Below are 12,603 nucleotides of genomic sequence, written 5' to 3'. Positions count from 1 at the left end.
AGGCTAAATACGCCGAGCGCTCCGAAACTTGGGTTTGCGTCTCGCATTTCCTTGGAGATCGCCCGCCGGGACCGCTTGCTTGACTCACAAAACCGTTCCTGTTGTATCTCTCGCTCGAGCTTTTGCAGTAGGACCGAGCGAGGTGAGCGGTGGACCGACATCATCGCACGATGACGATGGTGCTCTCATCGAGACGTCGCACAGCACTCGAGATCACTTGCACATTTTCGATGGGTAATGCATTTTTTCGAGGCAAAGTTCTTTGTTTCTTCTCTATCTGATTATGGCTGAAGCCTTCTATTGGTCTTCATCCTTTATCGGACCACTGCATGCCGAATCATCATTAGCCGCCGGTAGACGGGCTTTGGCAGAGAGGCTGCGAGGCACGGCCTCTTTCATGCTCTTAGCCGACCTCGCCGGTCGACCATCTCCGCTCGGCTTCTGCAATAATTGCGTCTTATCCACGCTCTGTCTTTCGTCCTCCATCCGACAGGAGTCTACAATTTTTCAGACTGCTGACTCTTTGTCGTCAATGTAGAAAACGCCTTCTGCACATACGAATTCTGACAAGTCGTCAGGCACTGGCAAGTATTGACGACCGCTGTATGCGAGTCGTAATTGTGTCGTGATATATGTCGTTCGCCCCTGCGATTGCGCAGACGGGTGACAAGAACATCAGGTCAGCAGCCTATGAGATCAAAGTCTCGATCGCTGGACCCTTTTCACATCAATCCAAGTATGTTAGAGGGATCTTTCAAGAAGTCTCTTCGGTGTTGGGCAACGCGTGTAGCCACAGCCTCGGTTTCGAGGTTGCCGTCATCCCTCATTTGTTGTAGGATGTCTCTCAAGCCTTGCCTGTATTCAGCGTCTTTGCCAGGATTGCCGCTCATGCCCATTTGGAGAAGAAGAGTATCGTCTGCAATGTCAGTGTCCTAAGTCAGCTACCGCACGTACAATATCAGAACGCGTTATAGGGTGGTGGACCATCTCGTGCCAAGCATGCGTGGTCGCCGATTGGAAGCAAAAGGTCGGAAGATTGGTGAAGGCATGAACAAAAGAAATTCAGAAGGTCGCGCCCTCAGACGCACCGGACACGGCCATGTCACTGAAGTGTTGATACTCGCAAGAGCTGTCGTTGCAGACACCAGATGCAACTTCAAAGCGGCAGAGCTCCTTGTTGGGATCAATCTGATGACTATAAGTCAACGAACGATACCCACTAGGTACTTCATGAGGATAATCGGGATGGTAACGGTAGCCCTTGAAGTTCTTGAGCAGAGACTCGTATGGTTTGAAAGTTGTGCCATCTGAAGGGGCACTGTCGACCTGCACCATTGTCAGCACACGCTGACCTTTGTTCGTCAAACTTACCGTTTCAGAGACGCCTAATTGTTGCTCAGCAGCTGGCTGTAGTTCGGGAGCTAGATCGTCAGCAAGACTCAATCTGGCGTTGTTACCAGACTGAGATGGAGGCAACGAAGAAACGGGAACAGCTGCAGGCTCGGGTGAATAATCCTCGGAAGACGCGTCCGAGGATTCAAGGTCCATGCGGTCTTCGTCTTCGTCCATATTCTCGTCGTCGTCTTCATCAGCCGATGCGTCCGAAGCCGAAATGTCATCCGCTGATGTACCGGTAGGAGCAACCCTTTTCTGCTCTTTCGAAGCATTCGCAACGTTGCTTGCATCGTCTTCGCTCTCATCCTCAGAGTCTGTCGAGATGTCCATTTCATCATCGCTACTGCTGTCAGATGTAGCAGAACTTGGCTCGGGTGACGGCGAGGGAGGTAGCTTGGGCTCAAACTTCGACATCTGGATAGTAACTTTGCGGTTCTGTAGCTGGCATCCGCTTAGCTGATCGATCGCAGCAACAGCTTGCGAGAGAGGGAGTTGAACAAAGCCATGGCCTGTAGCTTTATTGACGACCGCGCGCCGTGGGAGATGAACACGTTTGCTGATTTCCGTTCAAGTTAGCTAGCACTTCTTTGTATCCTCCATCAACCCTGTGAGACTTACACATCGAATGTCTCAAAGAACGAGCGGAGAGAATCATCGGTCACAGAGTACGGTAGGTTCCTGATGAATAGCCATGCCAGTTTATCCTGGGATTCGACAACCTCAGCCTCAGCGCTCGCGGGTTTGCTGACGCTTTCGGCATTCCCAGATCTTGACTCGACGCCGTCAGATGCGCCTGTCTCCATGTTGTTGTTGGACTCTAAACCTTCTTCGTCATCGTCCTCAGATTCTGAGCTCTCAGACATGCTCGAGCCTGAATCCAAATCAGAGCTGGATTCGTCAGCTTGAGGCCTGTCCTGCTCTACTTTGGCACGATCGGCACGGATGTCGTCGAGGAATCTTGCACGACCAGGACTGGACGTTGTCGTATCTCTGTTTCTCCTGGAAGATTCTGGTTGATGCACCGTCGCTGTATCATCTGCCGAGCTGTCTGAATCGCTTTCACTCATAGAAACATCCATATCGTCAACTTCAGCCGGTTTCGTGACCGAAAAGTTGTTGTCTGCACGAGCCCCGTTCGATACGGACTCGGCAGTTTTCGAATCTTGAAGGTCTTCGATCTCCTGCTTCTTAGCTTCCATCTCGGATTGTGTCATTCCTTCAGTGTCGACATCCAGGCCCTCAAGTTCTTCACGAAGCTTCTGTTGGTTTTCCATATCTTGATCGTATTGCCTCTGCATGTCGGCCATCTGTTTCTGCATCTCAAGGATTCTAGCCTTTTGGTTGTCAATATCGGCATTACGTGCAGTCAAAGCAGCCTTCAGTTCGGTGCGCCGATCGGTGGGTTCCTTAGACCGACTTGTGGCCGACGTAGGTGCATTTGGTGCTGCGGCACTAGGGGTAGGAAGTGCGGACATCTTTTCAGAGGTTGTGAGCATCTGCGAAGGAGTCTGCGGCTGACTTTCAGTGCGGCTAGCCTTGGCCTTTAGCGCGGCTTTGCGCTTCTCGTACTCTTGTATCCTTTGATTGAGGGATGTTATTTCCAGCTCTTTACGCCTCAGCTCTTCAGCGTCGCTTGCTACTCCGGGTGTTCCCAGGGGTGGTGTAAAGATGCCCGACTGTTTCTGGAATGCTGCCGAGCGCTGAGGGAAGTCTCGCAGAGCAGGCAGATCGGAGATGTTCTTGTTACGCTGGCCTGTAAGAGCCATGCTGGCATTGACCGAGGGCTTTGTACTGTTCAGCTCATCATCGTCATCATCAGATGTGTCTTCATCATCGCTGACCTGAATGATCATCGCAGCATCAAAACTGTTCTGCCTACTCTTCCCGAACGGCCTCTTAAAAGGGTGATGGTCGGGAACGTTCTGTGCTTCATTGAGGTCGGATGCAACAGGACGTTTTCTGATCATGTGTACAGACGATGTAACAGTAGGCTGAGGTGTTACGTCTTTCGACGAACCTGCCGAAGCGCTAGAAGTAGACGGCGCAGTAGAGATTGCAGATTGAACCTGGAGCTGAGGCTGTGGAGATTTCGCTACTGAAGTTGACATGCGTAAGCCAGGTATCAAACTTGCATTTGCCAGCTGAGGGAATGCCTGCGGAGCGCCGGAGAAAGAGCCGGTGGGTAGTGGCGGTGTAGTCTTGAGTTGAGGTTGACCTGTAGTGGGCAGAGGACCGGGAGTCGAGGAACCAGAAGGTGTGTTATTGGCCAAACGACGCTGAGTCGCCTTCAATGCCTCCATCTTTTTGCGGATCAACTCTGTGGTTTGAGATTGCTTGGTGTTCGTCGGAACCGACGAAGAAACGGCATTTTGCACATGGTCGGTCTTGGGTTGGACTGGAGTAGGTATCCTGACTGGTGTAGGTGCATCTTCGGTCTTAGCCGGAGGTGGCGTTATAGATTTCGAAGGCAGCACGGGACCCGTGGAGGGCGCGGCTTCAGCTTTCCTGTTCTTTGCGGCTTGCAAGCGTGCCAGATAATCTTGACGGCTCACGGGTGCCGCTTGCTTGATTGGAATAGCGGGTTTGGTCTCCTTGGCGGGAACTACAACAGAAGGCTGATGGGATGCTGCACTTGTAGTCTTTACAGGCACAGTCTCTGCGGCCGACGCCTGTGCACTGAGTACTTGTGGTGAGGAGACAGGGATTTGCAACTCTTGATAGACTTGACGAAGCAGGTTCTCCTCAAAACCCTCACGGACGAATTCGTCGAAGGTAAAGCCTTCTTGGTGCAATGCAGCAATGAAAGGCAAGACAGCTTCTCTCTTCTGTTGTACCGAGGGCTGACTTACATCAGAGGTATTCTTTGTGGGAGTGGACGAGGGGCTGGGCTGAGGAGCAGCGCGGTGGGCTAGCTGAGATGCACGCGACTTGCGCTTCTTTGAAGTGGGCGCGGACGGTACACGGTTGACGTGTTGCGAGGCATCGCTGACTTCGCCCTCTTCGCGATCGATGTCCATGTGGGAAGGAACAGCGGTTGGTACTGGCTGATGCTGACCGAAAGCAGCGTGCGTTGGAACAGGAGGTGGGAAGGGCACAGGCGCGAAGGGTGCAGCCGACTGGTAAGACTGCGGCGGTGGAGGCGGCGGCGGAGGAGGAGGAGGAGGAGGAGGAAAAGGGAAAGTGCCAGCTTGAAGATGGCCTAATAATGCAGCCATCTGCTGAGGAGTAATGTTCAGAGCCTGCAGCTCTGGCGGTAGAGCCATGGTCTGTCCTGTTGTCGACGGAGGAAGAGGCGGCGGTGGAGGATAGTTGGAAGGATGATTATATGGCGAACCAGCGGCTGGAGGCCATGGAGGAAAATGCGCCATGGAGCGCGCCGTGTCTTGTCGTCGCGTGAAAGGCAAGCACGCAGGTACAGTATGCGTGCGCTCGAGTTGGGAAAGCGCGATGATATTCACGTAGGGGTTTCAGTACCGGCCAGCTAGACGCGATGCACAGGTCTGTTTATCCAAGCGCGCCAGGAGCCAGAGACTGTATCTACTTGCTCTTTCGCGGTGGACAGTGAGCAGAACCAGACAGAAAGTGACGACGCTACAAATTGTCAAATTGGGTCGAAGCAGTGTGAGTGGCCTGGAGTTTCAAACGTCCCGCGCAAAACGAGCGCGGGCCGTCTGTTTATCGTCGACTAGCGTTTGTTGACAAAACACCTGCATCCTTCCCATGCAACCAACATTGCGACCGCAGAGACTCTCCTATACCGCCTGCAGTGCATGTGCCTGTACATACTATCCTAGTTCCTGGAAATGCCGCTTTGAGAGCCCGCCATTGCTCACACCACACGCCCATATGTCATCCTAGGGACCATCAACACCATCGCACTATACTAATCAAACAGTGACCACCCCACATGGCTATAGCCACTCCTACAGGGAGCCAGCGCTGGCGAGACACCCCGAATACCGCTGCCAATGCCACCCCTTCTCCCGGTCCGCCTCCAGGCCATACTCGATCTCGCTCCTCCGTCTTACCGCCTCCAATGTCTCCGCCCACGGCCAACGGACACGCACGTCACCAATCATTTGCAGAGCTCGGCTTCGGCTCTCTAGAACGCGGAGTCTCACGGAGAGGTTCAATCAAGCCTCCTCCGACAGGCACCTTCGCTCCAAAGTTCATCAAAGCAGAAGGTCTGGACGGCGCCGAAGAAAAAGTTGGAGGCATAGAGGGCGAAAACGACTTTTCGGGCAAGCGTTATGTCTGGGTTAAGGATACTGAACAGGCCTTTGTCCGCGGCTGGGTTCTTGAGGATCTGGCCGATGGCCAACTGCGAGTCCAATGTGACGACGGCAGCGTATGTGCCATCCCACCGTCTCCGAATGGCGCCTGCTGACACAATCAAGCAACGCGATGTAGACTCGGAGTCTGTCGACAAGGTCAACCCTGCCAAATTCGACAAGGCCGATGACATGGCTGAACTGACCCACCTGAACGAAGCCTCAGTCGTGCACAACCTGCACATGCGCTACCAAGCCGACCTCATCTACACCTACTCTGGTCTCTTCTTGGTCACCATCAACCCATACTGCCCCCTTCCCATCTACGGCCGCGACTATGTCAACATGTACAGAGGCAGAAGTCGCGAAGACACCAAACCACACATTTTCGCCATGGCCGACGAGGCCTTCAGGAACCTTGTGGACGAAGGCACAAATCAAAGCATCCTGGTCACAGGAGAGTCTGGTGCAGGAAAGACAGAAAACACAAAGAAAGTCATTCAGTATCTCGCCGCCGTGGCCACGTCTGACACCCCTCGCGCTAAGAACAACACACGACAGCCCTCCAACCTCTCCGAGCAGATTCTGAGAGCCAATCCTATTCTCGAAGCCTTCGGTAACGCTCAGACTGTACGGAACAACAACTCGTCACGTTTCGGCAAGTTTATTCGTATCGCTTTCACCCGGGCAGGCCAAATCGCTGGAGCCTTCATCGACTGGTATCTCCTTGAGAAGAGCAGAGTGGTCCGTTTGAATTCGCAAGAAAGGAGTTACCACATTTTCTACCAGTTACTTTCCGGTGTGGACGATTCCACCCGTACTGAATTCATGCTTGACGGCATGGAGCTTGAGGACTTCGAGTATACCAAGCAGGGCAACGATGTCATCTCGGGAGTCTCAGACAAGGATGAGTGGAACTACCTGATCGAGGCCTTTCACGTCATGGGCTTCAACGACAAAGACCAGAAGTCGATCCTGCAAACAGTTGCTGCCATTCTCCACCTGGGTAACATCACTGTCGCAAAAGAAAGTATGCGCGCAGACCAAGCATCTCTAGCTGCCAACTCGATGGAAAGTGTCGAGAAATTTTGCCGGCTGGTCGGCATTCCTGTTGAGCCTTTTGTCGAAGGTTTGCTTCATCCCCGTGTCAAGGCTGGCAGAGAATGGGTCAAGAAGGTCCAAACACCAGAACAAGTGCGCTTAGCGATCGACGCATTGGCCAAAGGTATCTATGAACGCGGATTCGGCAATCTCGTGGACCGTATCAACAAGCAGCTGGATCGATCTGGATCTGGCATGGATGATACCTACTTTATTGGTGTTTTGGATATTGCTGGTTTTGAGATTTTCGAAGAGAACAGCTTCGAGCAGCTGTGCATCAACTACACCAACGAAAAACTGCAACAGTTCTTCAACCACCACATGTTTGTACTAGAGCAGGAAGAGTACGCTCGAGAGCAGATTGAGTGGAAGTTTATCGATTTCGGCAAAGATTTGCAGCCTACCATCGAGCTCATCGAAGTCACCAATCCCATCGGTATCTTCTCCTGCTTGGACGAAGATTCGGTGATGCCCAAAGCCACTGACAAGTCATTCACCGAGAAGTTGAACTCTCTCTGGGATCGCAAGTCCTCCAAGTACCGCCGCTCGCTTTTGAAGCAAGGATTCACATTGACTCATTACGCTGCTGACGTGGAGTACTCCACCGAAGGCTGGCTGGAGAAAAACAAAGATCCCATGAACGACAACGTGACTCGTCTTCTCGCCGCCTCTACCAACAAGCATGTTTCCCATCTATTTGCAGATTGCCAAGACAATGACGAAGAAGCTGGTGCAACAAGGAGTCGAGTCAAGAAGGGTCTCTTCAGAACTGTTGCACAAAGGCACAAGGAGAACTTGTCAACGCTCATGAACCAATTGCACTCGACTCATCCCCACTTCGTCAGATGTATTCTCCCTAATCACAAGAAGCGCCCGAAACAATTCTGCGCACCGCTTGTTCTCGACCAGCTACGATGCAACGGTGTCCTTGAGGGTATTCGTATCGCGAGAACTGGATTCCCAAACCGGCTGCCTTTTGCCGAGTTCCGTTCACGTTACGAAGTTTTGTGCACAAAGATGCCCAAAGGCCCACTTGAGGGTCAGGTTGCAGCCAAACTGATCCTCGAGAAGCTGAATCTAGACCCATCCTGGTACCGCGTTGGTCTCACAAAAGTGTTTTTCAGAGCTGGAGTACTTGCCGAACTGGAAGAACAACGTGACGCTCTCATCAGAGAGATCATAGAGAGGTTCCAGTCTGTTGCGAGGGGACACGTCCAAAGAAGGATTGCCCACAAGAGATTATACCGCGCTGAGGCAACTCGCATCATTCAAAGTAATTTCAGGGCGTACCAGCAAATGCAAGCCAATCCGTGGTGGAACCTTTTCGTAACCATGCGACCGCTTCTCGGAGCCACGCGACAGTCTAACGAGGTCAAGAAGCGCGAGGAGGAGATCCTGCAGCTGCAGGAGAGGATGCGACAAGACGAAGAAGCCAGACTCAAGATTGAAGACGAACGCAGGCGCGCCGAATCTGAGATACAAAAGATCCAGCAAACTCTCGAGAGTGAGAGATCTCTTGCACTTGACAAGGAGGACATCTTCCGAAGACTGCAGGACAGGGAATCTGAGTTGAGCGAGAAGCTTCAAGGCGCCCTCGAGGACCAGGAGAGATTGGAAGACCAGCTCGAGGCACTTGTGGAGGCCAAGAAGAGGGCCGAAGAGCAAGCAGATGAATGGCATCGACAAGTGGAGCACGCAACTCTGATCATTACCAAGTTGGATGGTGAAAAGACCGATTTGCATGCCCGAATCACCACCCTGAATACACAGCTTGTTGAAGTAGAGCAGTCTCGCTCGCAGACCACTGAATTGGAGGAGAGGCTTGATCAAGAGATCAAGATGCTCCAAAGTCATTTGAGTCTTAAGGATCGTAAGCTTCAGGACATGGAGGCAAAAATGCTTGAGAACGACCATGAACTCGATCTCAAGCTCTCAACTGCCAGCAAAGATGTTCAAGAGTCGAAAAAGAAGATCAAGGATCTTGTGGACGAGAACCGTTCGATCCGCCAGCAGATGTCTGAACTCGCCTCCACCTCGACTAGCTACGAGGATTTGATCCGTCGCAAAGACAGTGAGCTCACCATCCTCAAGACCGACCTCAAAAGATTCCAAGACGATCGCAAGCGATTTGAGCAGGAGAAGCAAACTCTGACCAGTCAACACAACAGCATTCAGAGTCAACTACGAGGTACCTTGGCCGAGATGGAGGCCATGACTTCGCAGAAGTTCCAGCTTGAGCGCGAAGTCGCAGACGCCAAGCGAGCCTTGGAAGACAAGACCTCAGCAGACACCCAAGCTGAGATGCTGCAGAAGCAGATCGAAGATCTTAAAAGCGAACTCTTCGAAGTTCAGACTGACCTGAGCCGAGAGCGTCAGTCGCGTGACGATGTCAAGAAGATTGCTCAGAGTGAATATGAGAGTCTCCAGCGAGAGTTTGATGCTCTCAATGATTCCAAAGTCACGATTGAGAAGGAGATGTATGCTCAATCAGACGTCACACGCAGAACAAACGAGGCTCGTGCCGCTGCAGAGAAGGAGCGTAAGGACTACCAATCCGAGCTCCAGACTTTGCGAAAGCAGTTCTTGGATCTTCAAGAGTCCAAGATCGAGGCCGAAGCCATTGTCGAACGCAATGTGACTCGTCAAGCCAACGAGCGACAAGCTCTTCTACGACGCGATCTACAGAATATGGAAAGGCAAGTCGAGGATCTCGAGGCAGGCAAGAGTCAGATGGCAGCAGAGTTGCAGCGAATGAAAGACTTCATTTCCGGTAATGATTCTTTCCGTCTCCACCAGGATCAGCACAAGGAGCGCCTCGAGCGTGAATTGGTCACCATCAAGGGACGTCTGGCCGCATCCGAGAACGACAACCGTGCTCTCTTGAACAAGCTCCAACAAAAGAATCTGGATATCGCCCGTTCGAACTCGCGTGCTGTTGACACACAGCGGTCGAGGATCAACCAGCTCAATGCCGAGAAGATAAACGCCGAGGAGAGTTCAAAGAAGCTCGTGCGCCAGCTTGAAGATGCACACTTGACAATCAATTCATTGGAGAAGCAGAAGGAGAAGCTTACGCTCAGCTTAGAGGATCTCAACCACGAAATCACTCGTGAGCACCGTACCACCAGGAACGCAGAGCAAGCTTCCTCGACTGTCAATCTTCAACTCGCTGAGGCGAATCGCAAACTTGAGACCGAACGTCAACTTCGTACTCAGGCCCAAACCAATACTCGTGCCGTACAGAACAGCCTTGACAACGCTAACAATGAACTTGCTGAGTGTCGCGAGCAACTCACACTTCTCCAGAAGATATTCAACCCAGACATGGAGAACTTGCCCTCCAACTTTGATGGTATGAAGCCCGACATGGCTCGCACTGTCGATCTGGCAAAGAAGCTGGAAGCATCTCAGCAAGCTCTCCGTATCGCGAATGAGAAATTTGCTCGCGCTGAATCCCAGTTGAATGATCTACGTGCTCACCACCAGGACGAAATGCAAGAGAATGACTACAAGCACGCCAACGCTAAGCGCGTTCTGCTTGAGGAAATGAACTCGAACCAGGTCAATGCTCGTGCCTCACCTGGCCCTATGCGCAGAGACTGGGAGTCTAGAAAGCCTTTCTCTCCTGTGCACACACCATCCAACCAGCGTCATCTAAGCAATTATACCACCGACTCTGCACGTTCTGACCGGACCAACGATACATCTGCCTTTAATAGCCGCATGGATCTTGCTGCTGAGCTTGAGATGGTTCAAAATCAGCTCCAGATGTCTGAAATGCACAATAGACACCTAGAAGCTCAAATTGGCCGCAGTCCGTCCAAGCAGGATCTGTCAGACGAGAGCCCTTCACTCCGTAGAGTCCAGAAGCTCTCCCTGGAGAACAGCAGATTGCACGACATGTTGGACGATTCTGCTAGGAAAGTTTCTGCTTTGGAAAACAGCATTCGTCTCGGTCAGCTCTCTCTGTCCGAGGTACAGACCAAGTCCCACGAGGAGCTATTTGACCTCATCAACTCTCAAGAGCAATCACGTAAATCACTACTTGCTTCGCACAACGCAGCCATCTCCGAGCTCTCGGAGGCCAAGACTGCATTTGACGAGATCAAGCAGAGCAAGGTTTCGTCTGATGTCGAGCTTCGCGATATCAAGTCTGAGCTTGCCGACATGGAATATGAAAGAGAACAGGAGGCTGCAGGTCACCAGCAGCTGCTTGATGAGTTCTCTGACCTCCAGATCAGACTCGACGCAGAGACATCTAAGCTGCTTGATGTGACATCCAGCCTGAATCTGTACCGTGCCAGAGCTGACGAGTACTTCGGCAAACTCGAGCAGGCAGAGATCGCTGTCCTCAAGGCAACTAGAGCAGAACAATTTGCAAAGACCCAGGCCAGAGAAGTTGAAGACCAGTGCGCAACCATCATGTCGGAACGCAAGCACATGGACTCCTTGGTTGAGGACTTGCAGCGCCAAACACAGCAGTATGAGGAGAGAATCGAAGATATGTCTGCTGATCTCGACGGTGCTCTCCAAGCGAAGAAGCGTCTGCAGAACGAGCTTGAAGACTACAGATCTCAGCGTGCTATGGACATTGAAGACAAGGAGTCTTCGATGGAGCAGACTCGCAAGAAGTACCAATCAGAACTTGCCGCCGTTAGCAACGAGCTTGAGATTGAACGCGAGAATGTTATTCATGTTCGCGGAGAGAACGGTCGTCTTCGTGACGAGTTGGAGGAGTTGCGTAACAAATGGGACGATGAAGTCTTGAACAGCTCAACCTGGGCTAAGGAGAAGTCACGTCTTGATGTTGCTTTGCAAGACTTGTCCAACTCCCGAGACGAGGCAGTCAATGCCCACAACGAAGCTCAAAGCAAGATTGTCGATCTCCTCAGCCAGGTTCGCAGCCTTCGCACCAATGTCGACGATGTCGTTGCCGAGAGGGACATGCTTGTCAAGGAGAAGAAGGGACTGGAAGCACGTCTTAGTGAGGCTGCTGACCGTCTTGAAGACCTCTCCCAGCACGGCTCTCCCTCAAAACGCAGTGCAGCATCCACCGATCGCGAACTGCTCGAGCTCAAGTCAACACTTGCACACCAAGAAGACGTCGCCGCTGCTGCCGTTGGCAAAATGCGCAGAGCCGAAGCACTCGCCCAAGAAATTCAGAAAGACATTGTCACCGAGCGCGAAAATAACGTCAACCTGCACAAAGAAAAAGCAGCACTCGAGAAATCAATGAAGGACTTGCAACTCAAGTGCATCGACCTGGAAACCAAGGGCTACTCGAGCGTAAGTCAAGATGTCCGTTTCCTCAACGGCCGCATCCACGAACTCGAAGCCCAACTTGAAGATATCGAACACACCCGCAACACCGAAGCCCGCAGCGTACGCAACGTCGACCGCACGGTCCGCGACCTGCAATCCCAGATCGAGCGTCGCGACAAGAGCGTCTCGCTACTCACCGACGACATCAACAAGTCGCGCGACAAGATCTCTGGGTTGTTGGCTACAATCGACGAGCTCCAAGCCTCTGACTCGTCAAACCAACTCGCTGCTAAGCGTGCAGAAAGAGAGTTGAGGGAGGAAAGAGAAACGAGATTGAGATTGGAGAGGGAGTTGGAGGGCATCAAGGGACTGCAGATTGAGAGGGGCAGTGTGAGGAGAAGCGCACTTGCTGCGTATAGTGATGCGGGGGGTAATGGGAGTAGAAGAGGAAGCTCTATTGGTCCTTTGCCGCCTTCGCTCGAGGTGCCGCAGAGGATAAGTAGTCTTAGTAAGGGCTTCTTGTAGGTGCGAAGTGAGAGAATGGATGAGAAGGGATGATTTTTCGTATTCTCTC

The 12,603-nt window shown here is 52.2% G+C and overlaps 1 protein-coding gene across 1 annotated transcript; it reads right to left on the bottom strand.

Moving 5' to 3' along the window:
• Nucleotides 1–728: 728 nt before the first annotated feature.
• M436DRAFT_13954 (uncharacterized protein) lies at nucleotides 729–1,227 on the bottom strand (the record flags this gene model as incomplete). The annotated part of the gene is made up of 2 exons (XM_013576038.1): nucleotides 729–916; nucleotides 1,089–1,227. Coding segments are annotated over 2 exons (327 nt in total), but the record flags the coding sequence as incomplete, so codon positions are not given.
• Nucleotides 1,228–12,603: the final 11,376 nt, after the last annotated feature.

The sequence above is a fragment of the Aureobasidium namibiae genome, assembly GCF_000721765.1.
Source record: "Aureobasidium namibiae CBS 147.97 unplaced genomic scaffold scaffold_1, whole genome shotgun sequence".
NCBI classification, from domain to species: domain Eukaryota; kingdom Fungi; phylum Ascomycota; class Dothideomycetes; order Dothideales; family Saccotheciaceae; genus Aureobasidium; species Aureobasidium namibiae.
This window is presented reverse-complemented; position numbering and strand designations above follow the sequence as displayed.